The sequence below is a fragment of the Macrosteles quadrilineatus genome, unplaced genomic scaffold (assembly GCF_028750875.1).
Source record: "Macrosteles quadrilineatus isolate MER2022 unplaced genomic scaffold, UCM_ALF_1.0 Scaffold_2__2_contigs__length_208266976, whole genome shotgun sequence".
Classification (NCBI taxonomy): Eukaryota; Metazoa; Arthropoda; class Insecta; order Hemiptera; family Cicadellidae; genus Macrosteles; species Macrosteles quadrilineatus.
In genome coordinates this window covers 2,934,505-2,958,132 of record NW_026542595.1, presented here as the reverse complement: position 1 = coordinate 2,958,132, position 23,628 = coordinate 2,934,505, and the positions used below count along the sequence as shown (strand labels likewise).

At 35.5% G+C, this 23,628-nt stretch overlaps 1 protein-coding gene across 1 annotated transcript in view; it reads right to left on the bottom strand.

Moving 5' to 3' along the window:
- Window positions 1-23,628, bottom strand: part of LOC128987296 (G-protein coupled receptor GRL101-like) — a 73,650-nt gene that overhangs the window by 23,147 nt on the left and 26,875 nt on the right. Inside the window, exons 10-14 of the mRNA XM_054408066.1 lie at window positions 23,246-23,389; window positions 12,909-12,980; window positions 12,517-12,588; window positions 9,854-9,925; window positions 6,622-6,693 (exon numbers count right to left, since the gene is read on the bottom strand). Coding sequence (XP_054264041.1) covers window positions 6,622-6,693; window positions 9,854-9,925; window positions 12,517-12,588; window positions 12,909-12,980; window positions 23,246-23,389 — 432 coding nt within the window. The remainder of the gene's footprint in view (window positions 1-6,621; window positions 6,694-9,853; window positions 9,926-12,516; window positions 12,589-12,908; window positions 12,981-23,245; window positions 23,390-23,628) is intronic.

Sequence of the window (23,628 nt, the reverse complement as noted above, 5' to 3'; positions counted from 1 at the left end):
CCAAGACTTCCCCTGCCCGTTTATTCCTAGGTAGACACCTACATCATCCCTTAGAACTTCATTGGAACCTAGACAAATTAGTCGACGAGCAATGCACCCCACAATCCTCCCACGACGAGTGGAGTAGGGCCGTCGAAAACCTATCAAAAGCTAGACAGCAGAGACAACAGAAATACGACTTAAACAGACTGCCCAACCCTTATAAATCTGGGGATTGGGTAATGTTTAAGGAACACCACATCAGTAGGGCCGCCAATGCAATCAATAGTAAGCTTTTACCAGTCTGGTCCAAACCTTGTGTAATAGAGTCCTTTTCATCACCAGTGACAGCACGATTACTAAATCCCACAACAGGTAAATTTATCAGAAACGCACATGTCTCACAACTAAAAAGGTTTTTCCAGCCAAGTTTTTAGAAGTTTTCCAATTACCCAGACCAGGAATGCAGCACCATTGTGATATTAGGCTAAGTCTTCTACCCTCTGTCTCTTAAACCGCCAGCGCATGGGGGACTAGTGAGTCTCAGGGTATCCTTCCCTCGGATGGGCTGCCCTACACGTCCCTTCCCCGTGCGTTGTCGGCCAATTCCCCCCTCCCCTTTTTCGTCTCCTTCACCCCTGCTGAGTTGTTTTAACCTTTTTTTATGTAAGAATCACTTCCCTGCGGGTGTGTACATTTTATGTTTTGTTTTTTTATTTTTACCCCGCATGAAAGGGCTCAGTAGTGGCACCTTCTGTGGCGACCTTGATATCAGTCGAGTGAAGGAAGACAATCTCTTGCTCTTTTTCTTTCATACCCTCCTCCACCTTTTCTTTTCCCTTTAGCTTAATTAGTCACTAGTGGTAGCAGTAGTTAGGTCTTAGGGAAACTAGTATAGTTAAGCAGCAAAAGAAATTAAATTTGGTTTTCTTCAATACAAAAATCAAGAAATCGTTATCTACCAAACGGAAGTCGCAGCACGGTTCTCAATAGATTCCGCGGTTTTCCATCGTGGCAAGCGACGGCAATCTTTTTTTCTCGTTCTAAAATTGCATGCGTTGATAAGAAGAAAAAAAAAATGTTTTGTATCCTTCTCACCTTCCAAACCTAAACACACTTACAAAACCACAAAAGCTCTCGCGACCCTCACCAGTCTGACCTTGGTTCACCACGCCACTGTGAGTCTTAAACTCTCGGTTTCCCAAACAGATTCAGACCAACCCTGTCAGTGATCGGACCACCGCCTTGCCCACTGACCCTTCACACCTTCACTTGAACGACAGTCTCCCTTTCAACCTTTTCTCTTTACACCAATCAAAGCACAATACTACGGTAATACGCCCCAATTCAGTAAAAGCTGAGTCTTAACATCTGCACAATCAAAGAAAAAAAAAAAAAAAAGAAAAAAAACATAAGAATAAGACAACAAATAATAAGAAGAAAGCTTATAATGAAAATAAAAACTTATATGCATCATCAAAGCACTTCAGCACGAACTTCATCATCATGATAGTGGGCTACAACACTACCCGAGAAACAAACGAGTCGTCTGTGGCTACTCAACTCCCTAGCGGTCGGAACCTGAATTAACACCATGGTCTACAATTGGTCTCTGACAGCACAACTCACTATTGGTCAGCTCCTGTGCGGACCCCTGAGATCAGCGAGTTGGAAAAACGTCTTGGTCTCTGCAATTGTGGCTCTGCCAAATCTCAACACACTTCATCAGTACCTAAGCCAAGTGTCATCTCGCCATACTTCATCAGACGATCTGCACATCATCCTCGGCTCATCGCCAAGACTGCTAGGGCCACTTCTCACTCTTCCCGCCAGACACACCGAACTCGCCCGTGTTGCTCCACTAACCTTGATCCACAAAGCATTATAAAAAAAAAAAAAAAAAAAAAAACTCTTTGTGCGTGCAGATGTCCCCTTTTTTTCCAACAAAAGAAGAAACCGTCAAGTTTACAGGATAGTATGACTGTCTTTCACCCAATGCCTACCTTTTTCGCAGGGGGGGTGGACTCCCATCCCTGTCGGGTTGGTCAACCAAAATTAGCTTCACACCCCAATGTTTTGCGATGGATGAACCAAGCCGAGCCAGTCTGGTTGGGCGGTTTTAAGCTTCCCTCATTGTTTCTCGGCTTCCTTGGAATCCAAACCGTGTCAAGATATCTAAGGACCCAGAAACGAAGATGAAGGGAGGCGTTTCGACCAAAAAACTCACCTTTCACACAACTTGTCACACCTCCCACTCCATTCACCTACCTCAAAAAAAAAAAAAAAAAAAATCTTTTGCGCGAGGGGGGGTGGTTGTGACGCAAGCGCCACAGCTTCATGGCGTAAGGCGCTAGCATGCCGTTCAACCGCTCTTTTTCTTGGACCAATTTTTTCTAAGCTTAGCCGGCTCGTCTCTTCTCTCGCCCCTGTCTGCCCGCTGCCGTGATTTGACGAACTTCGAGTCTTCAAACTTCGTACAGAATGAACAATAATCAAGCTAAGTTAACTTATTAGTTTTAAGTAAAATATTAAAATATGTTAGGCTAGAGGTAAATCTCAGGGGGGGGGAAGCCACTGGCTTCGCAGGTACGCTGGAAAATGTAGTAAATAACTATCAAGTTTGATTCCGCCTAACGGAATCAAACAATCCTTTTCATGTTTCGAAGCCACATGTTCCAAGAGATTAAATTGCCGGTTAGAGGGGTTGCTTAGTTCATCTACCAGTTACAATTCAACCAATTCTTGCTTCAATCAGGTTTTTCTTATATATATTTATATATTAGTTTGGAAGGTGTCAACCAAAATTAGGGTATTTAAGTGTGTTAGTTAAATAAGTGTAATCAAAGCTGGGTGGGGCTGTCTTCCTGGTCTGGGTAAAAGGTCCAATTCTCTGGGCCCCCATCGCACTTTTCCAGTAATCCAAGGTAATACTGACAACCAGAATAGTTTAAAACCATATCACAAGACTACCACCACCACATGGCAGAGGCTGGCACACACTGGCATGACGTGCAAAACAGCACAGGTGGAACTTGTCCGTTACCCTTACAAAACAATCACACATAGTCTGAGTACAGTACCATGTTGGACATGTGGTCCTCGCAGGAACTGAACTCGTCAGGTGATGGCAGAGGCTGGCACACGCTGGCATGACGTGCAAGACAGCACAGGCGGAACTTGTCTGTTACCCTAACAAAACAATCACACATAGTCTGAGTACAGTACCATGTTTGACATGTGGTCCTCGCAGGAACTGAACTCGTCAGGTGATGGCAGAGGCTGGCACACGCTGGCATGACGTGCAAGACAGCACAGGCGGAACTTGTCTGTTACCCTAACAAAACAATCACACATAGTCTGAGTACAGTACCATGTTTGACATGTGGTCCTCGCAGGAACTGAACTCGTCAGGTGGTGGCAGACATACGCTGGCATGACGTGCAAAACAGCACAGGTGGATTTTGTCCGTTACCCTTACAAAACAATCACACATAGTCTGAGTACAGTACCATGTTTAACATGTGGTCCCCACAGGTACTGAACTTGTCAGGTGGTGGCAGACATACGCTGGCATGACGTGCAAGACAGCACAGGTGGAACTCGTCTGTTACCCTTACAAAACAATCACACATAATCTGAGTACCATGTTTGACATGTGGTCCTCGCAGGAACTGAACTCGTCAGGTGATGGCAGAGGCTGGCACACGCTGGCATGACGTGCAAGACAGCACAGGTGGAACTTGTCTGTTACCCTTACAAAACAATCACACATAGTCTGAGTACAGTACCATGTTTGACATGTGGTCCTCGCAGGAACTGAACTCGTCAGGTGATGGCAGAGGCTGGCACACGCTGGCATGACGTGCAAGACAGCACAGGTGGAACTTGTCTGTTACCCTTACAAAACAATCACACATAGTCTGAGTACAGTACCATGTTTGACATGTGGTCCTCGCAGGAACTGAACTCGTCAGGTGATGGCAGAGGCTGGCACACGCTGGCATGACGTGCAAGACAGCACAGGTGGAACTTGTCTGTTACCCTTACAAAACAATCAATCAAAATCTGAGTACAATACAGGCGGGATTCGTTTGTCACATAGAAAAACAATTGCGTTCGTAGACGTTAAGCTTAATAACTAGTAGCCTAAGGTTTTAAAATTGGAATATTTAATACAATTTAACAATAGTTAAGTAGTTTTCCTTTAATTGTCATTGTTGCTTGTTTGGTTCAAACCAAGATTGATTCTGGGTTCAGATTAAATGTTTGTCTTTGGTGTATCAATTGATGTGCTGTATGATAAGAAGGTTGACGTTAGATAGTGACAAGACGAGGATTTGGACAGTTCCGCCACAAAACATTCCAACGGCGTAAACAAACACCGAATACAATCAAAACATCGATTGTAAAAATATAAATTAGCTGTCCTGTCCACTCACAGTCAGCTTGTATGTTTTGTAAAGTAAAATTTAAGAATTAACCACCAAAAGAGAGGAGGGGTCAAAAACATATTATTCTCTCGGAATGGATAGAGTTACAACATGTATAACAAAGAGCAGGCGATACTGTGTCACTACATGTTTCGTTAGTAATAATTTTAATGTGTCATAAACTTGAATTTCCAATGTTTCCAGTAACTTTATAATTATCTTAATAAGAAACTATTTAACAATAGTATTGATTATAATAATGCCAACACTATAGTACGATTAGCTAGCCCATTTAATTCGCTTTAATACGACATTTTACTATTTTTATTCCATCCTTTAATGGTAATTGATTCGAAAAAGTTAGTTTTAATTACATAAGTAAATTGATCGAAAGATAAATTTAACTAGTTTAACACCTTACACAACGTCTCAACAGTCTGTGATAATTATAAGTTTTGTCTGAGCTTGGTTTTTATATCATCTTCTAAACTTCATTAAACGTTGTTTTTAATCTCCACGTAAATATTTATTCAATTTAATTACTTTAATACCATTTATTTAATATTATAAAACATTGTGATTTCATGAGCAATTATAACATATTGTATTAAGTATGTCATATATTTATAAATAAGTATATAAAGAAAAGAAAACCACTAAAATATGTACTCGTTTAAATACTAACTATCAATCTATCATATACTTTATACAAAAACAGTTTTCTTTCTCATGGCTCTTTTCCAGCCGTACTACTTTTACTATTTTTTACTATTGAAGTGTAGTTTTAAAGCATTTGACCTAGTAGAGAGACGAATGGTAACTATAAAGGTTGCGTTTGATTTATTTTTATGGCTCACTTTCAAAGAATCAGTAATGCTGACCCACTTTCTTTATACAGGTTTAAATGTGTATTGCAATTTTACAGCTGATGGTGCAGTTGAATGTCAAAACGCTGTAGTAATAATAGAGATCGGTGGTCAAAACCAGCGATAAAACAGTCTAAGAAAATGGATTTTAAATAGACTACGTTGTGACCTGTTTAAGGCAGGACAGATTAAACAATTTAATTTTATTATGAATTTATAGTTTCGAAAAACTTTGAATCAATCCTGGTATCAGCAAGAAGAAGTTTGCATAAGGATAAAGGCGAGAGAAATATTTCCGACGGCGGAGCGATGTGGATATCTATGTCCTCGTAGCCATTTGATGGTCGCTGCTTCCATCAGGACTGCGCAGCTCTTATAGCTCGAAAATTCGTCCCTTCCAATTCAATTCATACAGGTGATTTTTAATGGGATTTAAACAATTTATCAAGTGACGAAGCTAGTTGTTTTGATCCAACCGAGAATAAATTACCAAAACGTAAAAATGTTCAATTCACTCACCAGTATCCTTTTGAAATAAGGTAGGCAACTTAGTTTATATTATATTGTTATAACTTACAGTTCATATATTTATTTATAAATAAGAGCCTTTAAAGGCTAATAGTTAGCTTTAATTTACTTCTAACGTAACCGTGAAAATGTACGTATTAAAATAGAAAACACAATGGCATTTTTCATTTGACGACCGTTCGCCTCTTGGACGTCTTCCTTGACAAGTAGGATAACATTACTGAAACAGTATAATAATAACTTTTAAAACTATACATATGACACATTCAACAATCAAATTTGTTATATGGTTGAGAAATACGAGTTTCAGAACGTCCGTGCTTTCATTGATACATTTATATCACTCATTCAAAACGTGTAATGAAATAAATCTGTATGTAAGGGATATACTTTTAGTAACAGTCATTTTGTATTTGCTATATATTTTATGAAAGTTCTAAACATACCAAATCCTACACTAATCTTGATGAAAAGTATTCATAATTGCAGGAATAATTGCATGGTTTGTTGTTTGATGTTGTAGGACAATACATTTGCCAAGCTAAGGCTAGTCCATAAGGACATCAGTTCAATACCACCTGGTTGATTAGTTTGCCCAGTGAACGTTTGCCAAAATAAGCTGCCATTGTTTAGGTGTCCGGAATGGTTTTGATTGGTTCAAAGGTTGATATCATCTGGGCAGGGTGAAAACGAGGGAATCTATTCCTATGTGTTTTGGACAAAACAGAAGACACAATCATACATAGTTAAATTTAATCCTTACGATAATTAATACATTAATAATGTAATATCGCTGAAGTATAACTAGTAGTACTTACAGTTTGTCAAGCGCTGGTACATTCCGAAACACTGTAGGTTCGATGTTCTGTATTTTATTTCCGTTTAATCCACTGGAACAGAAATGTATCATATTTGATCAACACAGATTTTTACTTATAATAAAACAACACCAAGAAATAGAAGAAAAAATTATCTATATAATTATAAATTTATTATCATTAAATTTACTATGAGTTTAAATTATTACGTTATTCAATTGTTATTAATTGGCTACATGCGTGTTCTTGATGTCCATTGAAGTTTACAGCTATATTAGGAGAAAGAGTCCTTTTAAAAATCTGTTTTCATCCCTTATCTCTTTAGGAGTATCATTAAAGTAGTTAATGAATAGTAAACATTGTTACAATTCGTATTTTACGGATTAAACTAGCCATGCTACCTTAAAGCCGCTATTTTATATGATGATTTCCTTGAACACAGACAGAATATTGCGACACACCTTCCTTTTAGTGAATTTCCCATAGTCATACCGTGTGTCTCAAAAGTTCCACCCACTGTTATTTTTTTATTAATAGAGATAATATTTAGTATTAGCAGATAAAAAACTTTGCAGTGTCTAACGGACTGTGTACAAATAGCTTTTGGTTGCTGCAGCGTGAACTTGTATGGCTGTTCGGACGTGTTTAGTCTAAAGCTATGGTTACACAGGATGCGGAATCTCTGCCGTGCGGTGCGATTTTTTCCGCTGCGGAATTACAACGACACTGGTTTAATGTTTTTCCCATGTGTGCGGTTCCACTGACGTGCGTTTCCGCATCCCGAATTTTCGGCTCTGCATGGCAGACAAATCATACTGGTCTGACCAGTGGCAGTGCGGATTCCGCCAGCGGAGAAGAGCCATCAATTATTATGACCGATCAATTTAGTTTCCTAACATTATTTCAATAACCTTATTCTTTATGGGGCTTGTATTTTTTATTCATGTATCAATAAAACTACAATTTAAGTTTAAATTGTTATTTTATTAATGTTTACTATCAGGGGATTTTTTTAAACTAGGTCTAACATCGGTTTACAATAAAAGCAACCACAATTTAAAGTAATTATGTCTGAATATTACCTAATATTATTTTATTGGATTATTTTTGTGGTATGTATTTATTAATACTGGCAGAGCACCCATCCTTCGTAAGGGGTTGGCATATATAAGTATAAAATGCTTATTGCAGTTATACTCAAGCTTTGCGTTTGCATTGGGGGAGGACACAGTTTGATAAAATTTGGTTCTTTAAATTTACCGTAAGCTATAGAATACCACATCTACCATATTCATAATGTTATACCACTGCACCTTAACAATAGAAAAAAATAAATTTTTAAACATTCGCAAAATATCACATACTATTCATCAAATTAAAAACATAAACATAACTGTAAACAATCTTACTTTGACAGTTCTCAGAGCCCGAAAGGATTTTTGAGATAAGAATATGTCTATACAGTATCGGGAATGTGAGCTATCATCATGCCAAATCAAAGCCAAGAGGCCTTTCCTCTTCCTATCAATACTCGTCTCTAGTTTGGGCAGAACTGAATTTCCGCAACGTTATTTCCGCAGTCAGTGGAACCACCCCTCCAGATTTAAGCTGCGTAATTTTCCGCAGCGAAAAATTACGCACCGCAAGGTGGAAGTTCCGCAGTTTTGTGGAACCATAGCTTAAGGAAATCTTCGCTGAGTGTGTCTCTGAAGGTGCCCCGTTACGTTAGAGGGAAAGCAGAATATGCAGATGATTGCGAGAATAACCATGTCAATTATGTTGTCATCTGGTGTCCCGCAGCTTCGAGCGTTATTCAGTATCGTTATGCACGAGGTGGATGTCTATTGCAGCTTCCTGAAAGAAGTGGTCATCTGCCGTCCAAAGGCTCTCAATATTTGTGAGGCCCTATATACAGGTAGTAATCGCAGTTAATATAGTTCAAAATCGGTGAAATTGACGGTGAATGTTCGTCCAATGCATTCGGTGATATTCTTGCGGTTGATCCAGTGGCTGTTGGATTACACTAAGTGTCCAAGAGTATTTTGGAAGTTATGGCATACCAGCAACGAAAAACAATAAAAAATATATATATATGATGATTGAGTATTTATGTTTCAGACAAGACAGGATTTAAAATTGACTTATTTTAAACTTTTAAGGGAGAAATGACCATTAATTTGAGAGAAAACTTTAAATCGGGAACTACTACTGCGCTGTTTCTTTACACAACTATTGATATGAAGATCCCAAATTAAGAGTTTCTCCAAATCCCTATATCTTTAAATTGATATGACTGACTTATGGGGACAGAGTTAAGTGTGTCACCCTGTGTATGAAAACACGCCAATGACCTCATCATTTTTAGGTAACATTTGCAATTACTCAGTAAGGATTTAATGATCTGTCAGTTTTAAAATCATTTTCAAGATATCCATCCTGTATAAAATTATTGACACATAATTCAGCTAAACTTGTGTTTTCTATTCATACTTGGTGATATATTCATACACTCTTGTTTCCAATATCGAGATTGTAGCATCAGAGGGAATTGTCTCACTCTTCACGCCTGCAATGAGTTCTTCACGTTGGTGAATATCAATGTCATTCGTATGAAGCACCGATCAGGGATTCAAATATGTTTTTCTTATCCTACCTACTCTTTAAACACTGATCCTGAAAATATAAACCAAGAAAAAATCTGTTGATAAGTATTATTTACATAAAAAGGAAAAATCTTAAGGTTATGAATCCCGAAACTTCAAAAAGTATCAGTCAGTGGAAACTATCGTACAGTTTACAAGATTTGCGAGATAGTATAACAGAATAAGTACAGCATTATATTATAGTTACAGTGAAACCTCGATAACAAGTCAGCCTGATAACGAGTGTCATTTTCAAATTCACTAGAATTTATTTTACCCCTAATATTGTAAACCTATTGCTATTGTAAACCTCTATAAGAATTCAACCTTTATAACATGTTTTATTTAATACTTCCCACGAGAGTCTTTTTATTGAGGCCCTACTATTTGTGCATAATGTTGTTATGACTCTCATACACTGGCGACAAAGTTTATTTGATTTTTTATAGTGTCTTTAACAGTATGGATTGGTTTCCTTTTATAATCTATCGATAATATAAAAGACAAAATAATGAATTGATCCTAACAAATTCTAAAACCACTATATCATATTTTAAATGACATTATAAAGGCAGTACGTACATACTCACATGAAGATAATATTAGGAACTCCTCGAAACGATCCTTGCTCAAGGTAATCTATAGCATTGTGGGACAGATCCCTGGAAACAAAATTGAAAGTTGAATTTTTCGTCTAATTGTATCCAAAAACTAGATTGTAGTTATACATTTTTGTTCACTGATTATAAATGTAATGAGAGGCTAGATACTCAATGTGCAAGAACTGTATCAGAAAACTGACTCATTTTTTCTCCCATTAGCTTTTCAACGAACCTATTATGGATAAGCGGTAGGAATCACTACGGTAGATTGGTTTTACCGACCACACATAATAATTATAACCTAACCTAACCTAACCTAAGGGTGGACTATGTTTTAGGTGAAGTTAGGTTAGGTTAGGAAGATTTTATTATTTAAAGTAATTAAAATCTTATTTGGAATTCGTTAAATTGGTGTGGTTGGTATTATACCAAAGTAGTGTAACTACATTTTATGGGTAAAATAATTGAAACGGATTTTTTACAGCGTTGGGGGCAAAACCATTTTGTTTAAAATTAGAATACGTACTAAAATTTAATAAAAATTGTTAGAGCACATTTTGTACATATGCATTTTTTCCATTATTTTATGTTTTTTTAATAGTACCGGGAGGCCAAGCCATGGCTCGGTATAGTTCATTTCGACTGTAAAATTAATATAAAGGAAACTCACCTTTTTTACCACTAATTTTGGTTTTTATTATTTATGTTCCAGTAGAATTTCAATTTATTATTATTATACTGCTTTCCAAATTATGTAGACTATACAAAAGAGTGCATACAAATTGTGAAATCTACATTTACATTAGGGTGAAACCTAGTTGATGCCAGTGCACATAAACGGCACCAATACGAAACACTCATCAACATTGACTTGATCTGTTTTCATCTATATCTAGTAATATTCAGTGTAATGTTTGCTGAATAGTTACAACTGATGTTTATTACTTTGTACTTTATTTACAGTATGCTAGTATGCTGTGGATAGCTTGTTATAAACACATGTTACATGTTTTTTGTTTTACTTTTTACTTGTTATTTTGTTGAACCAATATAGTTACTTGGCAACCCATAAGGCCAATGTTAATTTTTTAAACTTTCAAATGAGTTGTGTAGCGAAATGCGACTTTTCCTGAGGTAATAGCTGCCGTCAATAACGTTTTTATGCCTATAAATCCGTTATTCCAAAACTTAGTAAAACTGGATTCCGAGATATATATCACAGACAGATATATAGACAGACAGGCAGGTAGACTTTGCTCGTATTAGAGTATAGGATACAATTAACAAAGAAACTATTTAAACACTTTTAAATACAACTGGAGATACTATAGATTAGTACCCACATACCAAATGTAAAATTGGACAACAGGTGAAGTCTGTAGCCGGTAGCCTCCCTCACGCACACACACACACGCACACCAAAACACCAACACACACACACTCACACACACACACAACTAATATTTTAATAGATCAATAAGAAAACTCAATAAAAAAGAAAATTAAACTAAAAGACCATGTACCAACCCAAAATTGAAACATAACAATTCGTATGTAATTGATTTTAAATTAATGGTTATCGTTAGTATACCATCAAAGTTTATAGTGTCTTACACTTCGCTTCAATTTATATAATGATTTGAGGTGGAAGGATAGATTGTTAAACAGTCACGTTCTTTTGAAATGTATTAGGTTTTTATTCTAAATCAAACTTTGTCGGCATCGTCAAGACAGCTGTCTACCTGCCAACAAATATAATCAGGAACAGCCAAGAAACATAAAACAGTTCTTTGTTTGAGTTTGATAACAAGTTGTTTAAACATTAATTTGTTGGATTTCCTTATATAACTTGGGTGAATTTAGGCTGAAAGACAGTGAGAAGATAAAGTTAAAATTTAAAGTTAAAATATACTTTTCCACAACCATTACTCGGAACCACTAATCTTACAATATTTCTACCGAAGATTAAAAAAGTAAGGTATCGTGATCACATGAATTTAGTTATGTAGAACGTATAATTTATACGAAAAAAAAATTGTTGACATAAATTAAATGATTAAGACTTAACAAGTACAATGGGTAATATTAATATGATCAATATTAATTGGTCAATTGGTTAATTGGTTAATGCATTAAGTAAACAGTACACTAACAGTAAACTAATTACTCTGTACAATACATCCATATTGAGGTAACTCCTAATTACACTAAATGCAGGATTATAATATATAAAATGTTATGTACATTGGGTGGTAATGCTACTTTTTATTAGTGTTTTATGTGTATGTACTATTTCTTGATTAACACAAATATACACGTTCATATTATAAACACACGTAAATTTATACAGCACATTTCGATGCTTGGTAACTAATTTACTGTATTTTTTACAACGTAAGGCTATGAATCCCAGCCTCACCACTGGTACGGACCACAGATTTGTGATAATACGGAATTCAACAGAAAGTTGTTGATTTTGGAGAACATCCCTCGTAAAAAATAATCACATTAGAAAAACAAACAATTGTTTCTTGTCTGACCAGCATTCTTCTCATCTTCATCGCTAGACAATATAAGATAGTTGTAGATAAATAACCTTTTAACTAATGTCTCGTATATACATAAATATACTGTAATTGTTGTCAACTCACAGTCCAATGAGACTTCTGAGGCCCACAAAAGCACCTGGCTGTATGAGGGCAATACGCTGGTGGCTCAGGTCCCTGTTGGAAATCAAACTGTTAAAATAAATTAAATGTTACAATAAATCTTATATTCAGGGGTTTTACATCTTTGGTATTCATAATTTAAACATGATTACATAGTGTTGGTTAGTCTATGATTACACCCACTCAGACGCTCATGTATTCATTGTGATCTAATAAACTGCATTGTTTATCTTGCCGTTTAACTTAATTGGAAATGGTTTAGTTGATAAAACGATGTACAGTATATGATTGAGTAAGTCAACAGCACGGCAATTATTCGAAAGAGAAGAATTTAATAGAAGTTTAGAAAAAAAATGCAAAAGGATGATACTTACAATGTTTTTAAAGATGTCAGTCCGTAAAATGCAAGTGAATGCAAAACCTTTAATTGATTCCCTTGAAGGTGTCTGTAACAATACAAACCATTGATATGCAACATAATTTTATTCCGCTATATTGTTGAGCGGTGGAAACGAAGCTCTCCTATATAATATTTAGAATATTCTGCATTTCACCATACTTACAAATTCTTCATAGACGGCTTAAGCAATCGTTTTCAAAATTTTCTTGGTGAGTTCCAACAGCGTTAAGAATTCTTGTAGGAATCCGTTCCCCGGGCCTTAAGGTTTCAATCCTTGCCGCTGCTTGGTGGTGCTGGTGCCAGCAACTGATCACCAGCGGTTGACGAGCAGCCTAGTATGGCCCGTGCTTTAAGGAAGCAGTATTTGACACACAAGCAAAGGCATAAGATCAGCTGTTTACTTTTAAATGCGGAATACCAGGAAATAGCCAATATGGTGGACCACCTGACTTGACCTTCAAAAATTCAAATAACTCCATCGTTTTTCGACTGATTTTGATAATTCTTTTATAGTTGAAAAGAAGAAGAAATTAGCTTTAAGAGTCTCCATCACACTTATAGTGATATCCCGTTTAAAAAAAGTGATAAATTAGATATTAATAAAGATTTTACTTTTAAAACGGATTAAACATACGTTGACGTGATTATATTTGAGTTTTTACTGACGAAATATGTCCGAAATCAACCTTGTATCTGCCTGTGATTATATTTGAGTTTTTACTGACGAAATATGTCCGAAATCAACCTTGTATCTGCCTGGGTTACAAACACGTAATTATCCTTTATCATTTACCAAATCAATTGTCAATAACCAAAATCTTATAATTTGTAATTTAATAATCCATATATTATTAATTTTATTAATTTACAACGAAACATAATTGGAGAAGGCATGTTCGACCCTGCTGAGTACGAAATTGCGTGTTGCCAAAGCGAAATTTGAACCGGAAGTGCGGTATCCAAGATGGCGGCCAGACCCTGTTTGCCTCATTACTCTTTTGTTATTTGGCTTAAAATATTGGTTTAAACATCTATATAGGGGATAAATAAATCTATATAGGGGGCAGGAATTAATTAATTGTGATGAATATTGGGAGAACCGATAATTTTTGGTTGTTTGAACAATCATCCAACTCCATTTTTCTTCATCAATTAATTTAATTATGAGATAGACTTTTTCATAGGGAAAAGTTGTCAAACAGATATAGAAGTTTAGTTGTTTAACTAGTTGTGTTGTAAAACTAGTGAACGCTCGTTTCACCACAAGTAATTAGCGAACTTTGGTGTGTTAATAATCAGTTGCGGAAAATGCTCAATCCTGCAGAAATCTCATGCACATTTTGCAACATAAAACTACGCCACTAACAATGACACATAAATAAAATAAACTGTTGAATATATGACTAAAATACATAATTTTGATGTGAAAACAACAATTAGACCCGGTTTCCCCAAAATGGTGTAACCTTAGTTTATATAAACTAGTTTATTTTTATAAACTCCGTTTAAATTGTGTTTTTGGTTTCTCCAACACTTTACTGACTTCGTTTAAGAAAAAACGAATGGAGCGGTCGGCAAAGCTGAATATTCAATTTTGTTTGTAAAATGGAGCAGACAGCTAAGTGCAAACGCTTAGACTGACACCACTGTTTTAAGTTATCTGATAAAGTTGATTTTTATTTTAAATACATAACAAGAAGAATTTGTATTTGTAATTACTATTTGTACGAATATTTGTAATTATTCAGAAGGCAAAGCGGTAATCTTGCATAATAAGGTGACCATGAGAACCTATAGTAATTTAAATATCACCAGAAATTGGATTTTTCTTGAAAACAATGGTGTACATATTTTTTTGCGGACACAGAAAAAATTACTCAAACAACAATCTTTTCATTTTTTTTTATTTTCTATTTAGGATCATTGACCCTTCAATATTTACACACTAAAATCTATGTCAATAACCTAATTCACATTTATTGATTATATGTAATTAATTTTAAAGTAAATATTGCACTCAAAACCGATACTTAGAAAGGTAACGTTAATTGTAGTATCTATATATATAATACGCTAAGCCGATTTTTGTAAACAGAACTCCTCCCTCATTTTTGGACCGATTTTGATGATGAAAGTATCAAAAGAATTGCCCTGATCCGTAGTTTTGCAAAGTGTTTTTTTTTAGCTTTTTTGATATCTTTATTAGTTTGGGCATGATCTTTCTCCCATAAGAGTAACATGGGGGAATCTAAATATTTAATTTATCTTGGTCTATAACTCATAATAACTCGTACAATTATTTCTTATTGAACTATCTTATATCTATTTTACGGTTGGTGTCTGCCTTTCTCACACCTTTTGCCTATATTTTATCATATTATTCTAGACAGATCATCATAGGTTCATGAGATTATTGTCATACATGCTTTCATTCATTGGAAAAATCTTCGATTGTGTAATGCAATACAAAATAATACAAGTGCAGAAGGGCACGGTGCCCACTTGAGCCGTGTCCACATTTTGTTAAATTAATAGTGGTTTACAGCAACAGGATAAAACATTTTACTATATTTATGTAGAAATATGTGCATGATTTAGAAAGTCATTAATTTGGAAAACTGCAATATACTGCAGACTTTTCAAAAAGGTTACTTCGATGTCCATTGTTGTATTCATTCAGCTAAGTGAAAACATAATATACATATGTATACAAATGAGAACTTGAAATCTCTGAGAGCCCGTTGAATGTTATTAGACTAACGACAAGGGTTGTGCATGTTTACTAGCGCTACTCAGCAACAAAAACCATTTAATTTATCTCTAAAATATATGTTCTTAAAGTGCACTGAGAAGCAGCCTAAAAATCCAGGTAACTTACCCATATAATATAGTTACAAAACGCTCAAACTCGCATTGTAACATTTATAATTTGGCTTATATATATCCAACAGAAAATTCATCTGCAGAAGAATTTACTGTGCTCTTACCGTGTCTAATAACATCCAAACACAGACACATTGTCTAAAATGGTACCTATCTTGACAAACTATTTCCAGTGGCCTATATTACGGACCGTGGCGCACTGGGTTGGTAACATTATTGAAAATAACACGACATTTTGGCTGTAAAAATAGCGCAATGAGTAAATACTATTTAAGCAGCTACTGTCATGACAGGAAGGTCGTATTCCTTTAAAACTAGATTACATCATCCTTTATAAGATACGTTGATTAAAAATGCATGTAAACGTCAATATTTACGTAACAAACAATTTACAGTATTTTTTGCTTTTTTGGAAATGCCACATTGCTATGTTATTTACATTATTTGCTGCCAATGAAGCCGCACGACCATGTAAACGAGGAGGCCCCAGTTTAAGAATAAAAGCCAACTTCAAGTATATTCCACTACACACTACACCTAACATTCCGTAGAGTGATTATATTGACAACTTTACTGACATGCCCCATGTCAATGAATTATAGCTTTAACAGTAACCTCACAACCAATTTCTCAAAACTATGATAGAGGGTTGTTCATTGGCACAGAAGTAGGATATGAACTGACCCGACGTGACGAAGGGAAAATCACACTGTAACGGATATACCTCCCTTTGAAGTTAGATCGTGTCCTCCCATCAAACAGACTTTTTCAAATAAAATCATAGATTAATCTCATTACACTGATGAAATCACGGATGTGTTTAACTAAAAAGATCCACCAATACGATTTTAATACTATTTAAAGGTTCTTCCAAAGGAAGAGATACCAGATAACATACTAATAATAACTCCGATGACGTACGGTACGGGAAATATTTTATTCGTCAACCATTTTTTGGTTAATATCATTATTGTTATTACACTTATTACTCTTTAAACCAAAAACAATGCTTAATGCTCAAAATATGTATAATGTCATGTCACTCAATTTATCGCAGTTAGATGAATTAGCCTTGAAAGTAATCGTCGATTTCGACGGGTTTCGCCTAATATGTTATATTTGATAAAAATTAAGATTAATTCAATCGTCTCTTGGTCGGAAGTATTTTATCTGGACTGGATTATAAAACAAAATGTAGGAATACATTTAGTTTGGTTCTTCACTTCACATCACCGAGTCTCTTAACTTTTTTTACCATGTAACCCTTATGTCTCATCATGACAATTGTGTAACTTATTGGCATAGACTAGCCAAAATATTTAATGACAAAACTTCTTTGATAAAATGGATACATTACAAATTAGCACTGTTCTAACCTAACCTAACCCAATCAAACTTCTCGAATAGATAAAAATTCGTTTTTAAATTTTCTGAAAAGTCATGTGAGAAAGGTAGGCCGGTTTTTATGCGAATGCGTGACAGTATTAAGTCCTTTGAAGCTAGTTTAGATTAGGTAAGTTATAGTTTAGGTTATAATGAACCTAAACTTTACTTTCCTAGTCTAACCTAACTTCAAAATACTTAATACATTTACGAATCCGCATAAAACGCAAACTACCTCCCTCACATGCCCAAAAAGGTAGTCAATGCTCAGTGGCACTTATACAGTATATGCCCTTACTGCTTTGATTTTATTTTCCTAAGTTTCTTCTTTTCATCCATCAATCCTAGTTTGTACTTTGTTTGCAAATTGCAGTAAAGGCGACAGAGACAAGTAGACAAGAATTACAACTAAATAATAAAATTCTAACGATCGTAGTTTATTTAGTTTCTGTTTCCGCAGAAGGATTTTCGCATCATTGTTTTTCTTTGTAAAGACCCTTTCCCGTTGTGGTTATTCAGCTTGAGGACCTCCGGGCGATTGCATTTTTACATGTGTACAGTCTATGGCACCAACACAGTTATAGGAAATCGTGCCTTAGTGTAAAGCCCTATTTTCACGCTTTTGATTTATTCATCGGTTGTGCCATTTTAATGATATTGAGACCAACACCAACATTCTGAATCCCTCAAAATATTTTCATTCATTTCACTTGTTAAAATGGTCAACTCTATATCCTTTATGACGTCTTGTTCTAGGCACTGCAATGTTACCCTTCATCTTCTACTTCTTTAAACATGTATATCAATTCTTGTATTTAAGTTATCAAGCACTGCAATTAATAGTTGCCTAACTTAGGTACTGGGTACTTTAAAAATGTAAATGCACAGATAAAAATGGTTCTATAACTTAATGAGACATATTATACAATATAAGCCATCCCTAAACCTATTTGGTCAAAATGAATTTATAGTAAGGATATTAGGTAAGGTTACATTCAGCTTCCTCTACAAATTATTTTCAAACCTACTCTAGTTTTGGAGTATTTTGAGAATATGATTCTATTGTAACCCTAGAAGTTAAACTAATTCGACACGTGATTTAGTTTACATCTAGATTAATACCAGGTTTAAAGGTCATATTTGATTCATGCCCATCAGTATTATTTTAGTTTGTTTAAATTCTCTTGTTACTGTATATTTAAATATTATATTGTCATTTTTATTTATATTTTATATTTATATTTTTAATGAAACTGTTATATGACTCCCACTATAGAAGACGGACATTTTCCCTTGTTGTATTTATATCTATATTGTAATACTCATGTTGACATTCTTTTTACATGATTCATGCTACAGAGTAATTGACATCTGCTGTTTTGTAGCACTGGAAAATAAATAAATAAAATAAAATGGAATAAATTCGGGAGAACAAAAACGTAAATAAATGTACCCTAAGTTTAATTCACCGTTCAACTTAACCAAGTTTAAATGGGGTGGGGAAACCAGCCCAGGTTAAGATTATCATTAACTAAAGAGGGAAAGTTGTTAAAACACAGATGACTGAATTCCTGAATTATTTTGTATTTGTATACGATATACCTTTTATTTGTAGATTTAATATTCTTTTGTAACAAAATTCCACACAGTTATTGGTTATTACCTTCCGTTTGTCGCAAACCTCTTGCAGCTCAGGTTTACTGCCCCAACGTTCATAAAAGCGAAGTGTGGTTCATAAAACGAAGTTTTAAAATGCCACTTTTATTTGTATACCTAGATATATTATGGATAATTGGGATTGGACAATATTATTCTAAAGACAGTTTTTGAAGCTTAAATTTCAAAAAAAGGCATTTATAAATGGTATGTGATTTTAGATTGTAACAAATTATAAAATAGTTAGATAATACCATTTCCATCTCATGTAGATAATATACTCTATAAAGGTAAACCAACAACCTCACAAAACTTAAAACTAGCGAACCTGGTACACGTAATCGTGTGCAATCTAGACATAGGAGAAGGAGAAATTGTATTGACCTTTTTTATTTGGCGTTGTATGGTTTCTTGGTTTTGTTATTAAAGGTGGAGATGGTAAAAGGCCCAATCGAGTTCGCAGTTTACGGATTATGCAGTAATTTTTATGAGAAAGTCAGAATTTTTTAAAATAATTAATGATAACCTAAATGATAAACCAAAGCCCCTAGTTCCCACCACCACCTCTTGCTTAAAGTCTGGGACTTATTTGCTAGGCCAACTCCCCATGAAAAATCGTCTCTCTTCTTAAGCATCGGCCACTTCGATCCTCGTTCAGTCATACTGTGTCCAAAACCCTAACAGCATAGCTCCCTTCCCCCTTGAGCAATAGGGATCATTGGGACTCGCTCTAACCTTTCCTCTCCCCTTCATGGGGAAGTTTTCATTCCTTTTCTTTCTTTGTTTTTGTTTCTTTCTTTTTCCAATTCAAAAGTCTGTATGTATCCTTGGTTCTTCCTATTTTCATAGCTACTTTACTAAATGTCTCAATTGTTTCTCTGTCTCTCATAAAGTTTTTTTTTTTCATATCTAGACCATTCCTATTAAAGACTTCTTTCTGTTCTCTCCTATTTCCCTCCTGAAGTGGACAATTCAACACTACGTATCTCGTGGTCTATATTGTTTTGCGTAGCTGTATACCGTACTTCCTCTTCCACCAAGTTAAATCTCCATATATTCATCTTGAAATTTGTCATGTCCTGTGACAAACTGTGTTCAACAATGGCCATCTCCCAAACTTCTTCCAGTCTCTTTCTGATGTTTGGCATATATCCGAACGTTTCCGCCCTTTCTTTCTCATTTGCTCCCAGCGCATTTGCCACTCATCTAATGCTTCCTTTCTTCTAGCACTCTTGCTTTTCAAAGTAGTCCCACCCGCGGCCTTGTCTTCAAAAATCCTAATCCTTTGTTCAATGAGCAGGTTGAGTGGCATAGCTCCGGTCAAAACTCTAATCGTATCATGCGATACTGTGTTGTATGATTTTCCCTAATTTCAACAAAACTCTTCTTTGCATTCTCAAAAATTTCCTTTTCAATCTTATCTTCCTAGCATCTAATCTTACCCCATAACTCGCATCCGTAAAGCATTGCTGGTTCAACATCCTTTGTACAGCGTCATTAAATGTTTCCCAGTCATGCCTCTATTGGCTATGGCCTGTCCTGTAAATTTCAAGAAGAATCATTTCATTTTTTGCAAATTTCCTCCACATGGTTTTCGAAAGGCATTCCTTTATCTACAGTCACTCTTTAATCAAGCCTGACAACATATAAAGATTCCTGATTAACACAACAATGTTGTTTTCCCCAATTTTTGGGACCCGCCTATCCTACCTTCCAATATGATCAAATATTCATTTTGGAGATGAAAAACATGTTTAAAACTAATCCTAATAACTTCTGAACATTATTTTTGTGCACATATCATAAATAATCATACAGAAGAATGCAGGGGCCATCCCTTACAATTGATAAAAATTGATAAAAAAATTATTGTTCCTTCGATATTGATATTCTACACTCATTAAATTATATCCTGTTATTTAGTTTCAGTAAAACAAAGATCTTAAAAATTATAACAATTGGTGTAACTGCTGTACTGCCAGTTGACTTTTAAATCCATAGAACCTTTATAAACGTGTTTTGCAGTTTAGTATTTATTTTTAAAACACAAACAGATTGTACTCTTTACAACAAATCTAATAAATACTTATAGCTCATGTTTCCATTAATTTCAATTTAGTATAAACAGCGGTTTCAAATCTATATATCTAATTCCGTAAGCCCAAAATTTTACAATGAAATTGTAAGTGAACGGGAGGCCATAGAAAGCTGGAAGAGGTGTCATTTTAAAGGTCTGGGCATGAAATTTTGGAGAAAATTATTTATTTTTCTTAATTATGCACCAAATGGTTGTTACAGAACTAAATAATTCACATTTAAATAGTATGGGAATCGAATTTTATGACTTTTAGTGTAAAAACAGATGTGATTATATAAATTGAAAGAATTATAACCACACCTTAAAGTGCATTATTTTGTTATTGTAAAAATTTTAGTAAAGTGAAAATTAGATAAGCTCTTTTGAACAAAAAATTTGACACTTTTAAACTTCCTACTTTACAATGGATTGTTCTTTTACTCAGTTGCAATGTATGATGTCGAAGACCACCAAGCAGAGGTAGGCCGCCACGCAGAGGTATTGTTCCTCGAAATGAGAACAACGCACGTGATTTGGCGCGATATTAATGGAAGAAGAATACATTAGCATCCGGATGAACATGAAGTTATTCCTGTGTATAGAATACCACTTTTAAATGAGATTGCATTCCACAGCGTAGGACCAATGAACAATTAGTTGCATTGCACTTCATGGATGAACCGACAAGTGGTCACTACGACTCTTGCTGCCACAATGGCCTAATACACCCTACACAGCCTCAAAATAACAATGAGCTGCAATAACTATTTAATAATGCCCATTTTATGAAACATATAAGACAGTACAATAGCGCTATGGCATTTGCATCCCTTTCGGCTACAAAAAAAGAAGTACCGGGTAACGGTATGTTTATTAAACATATTATAATAACAAAAATGTTAAACGATAATTCAAGATAGGGTAACCCATGAGACTAATAATTTGTACAAAATAATTACTAGTCTCTATATATAAAAGGCAAAGCCCTCACTGACTGACTGACTCACTCACTCACTCATCACTAATTCTCCCACTTCCCATTTACCTAGGAGGCTGAAATTCGGTAAACCGATTATTTGGGCATTAAATAGGAAAACTAAGTAGTTTTTATTCTGATCGGGCTTTCGGGCTCCGCCCCAGTGGCTCTGGAGTTTCCCATGTTAACCTTATGATTTTTCATATTTAAAGGAATTTCTTAACAGCTGTTTAAATTAAACAAGTTGGTTCTGTTCTATGATGTTCAATAGCATTAAAGTTACAAGAATTACCAACAGGGTGCAGCACAATTAGTTTTTTAAATTTATGACTACAGGCAATTTGCAACCAAAAGGTGAGTGAGCGTAGCGAACGAACTTCAACCTGGAAGCGAGTTAGCGTAGCGAACGAGCCAACCTGAAGGCAAGTGAGCGGAGCGAACGAGCTCCAACCTAAAGGTGAGTGAGCGTAGCGAACGAACTTCAACCAGGACGTGATTGAGCCATGCGAACGAGCTCACTTGCGAAGTTAAACGGGGCAAAGCCCGCGGGTACAGCTATATATATATATATATATATAGGGGCTATTGCCAAAAGATCCCATGTTAACCTTTTGAGTACTCATATTTAAATGGAATTAATGAATCTTAACAGCTGTTTCAATTAAACAAGTTGGTTCTGTTCTATGATGTGCAATAGCATTAAAGTTACAAGGATTACCAACAGGGTGCAGCACTATTATTTTTTTATTTTATGACAACAGCTAATTTGCAACCAAAAGGTGAGTGAGCGTAGCGAACGAACTTCAACCTGGAGGCGAGTTAGCGTAGCGAACGAACTTCAACCAGGACGTGATTGAGCCATGCGAACGAGCTCACTTATGAAGTAAAACGGGGCAAAGCCCGCGGGTACAGCTATATATATATATATAGGGGCTATTGCCCATACAAGCCACTAGTATTAATGTAAATTTAAAATTATTCATCTGTTCAATGTAAACAAACATCTTCTCCTTAAGAATAAAATGGGAAGTTTGAAGGGCACTGGGGTTGAGCCCTGATGCAATTTGAAACATTTTTTGTCTGATGGCAAATTTACATGCCGCAACCTATCCATTGACACGTTAAACATGGTCTTTGGATGCATGGCAGCTTCAACACAATTATCACGAAATTCATGTTGGCCAATTAAATATACAATAGATGTGATTGGATTTGCAGGTTATAAAAATAAATACTAATAGGCTAGACCAAAAGACCAGAATTGTGGTACTGTATTAGGATTAAGGTTATTTGAGTGTATTGAAAATCTATAATATATTTTAAAATACAGTCTTACAGGCCTTTAAGAGAAGCAAGTCCGGTAAATGATCCATTGACAAGGTGCGTCAGAAGGTTGTCATGAAGATCGAGAACTGAGAGTTGCCACAGAGTAGAGAATACTCCAGGAGGCAGCTCTGACAGGCCATTAGCACTGAGGTCTCTGTAAACACACAATAAAGTATAAGAACAGTACAGACAGTCACCATTAATATCTTGAACAGAAAGTTTCCACTCAGGAATAAGAACATTGTAAGAAGCAGCTCCAGGAAGTTGTCGTAAATATCTTTCTAACCAATCCAAGATAGTCAAAAGGGAGAAATTACATAGATTCATAATCATAGTCTAAGACAGATTGAAGATAAATGATAGCAAAGAGAGAGAGACAGCTGCGTTATTAGT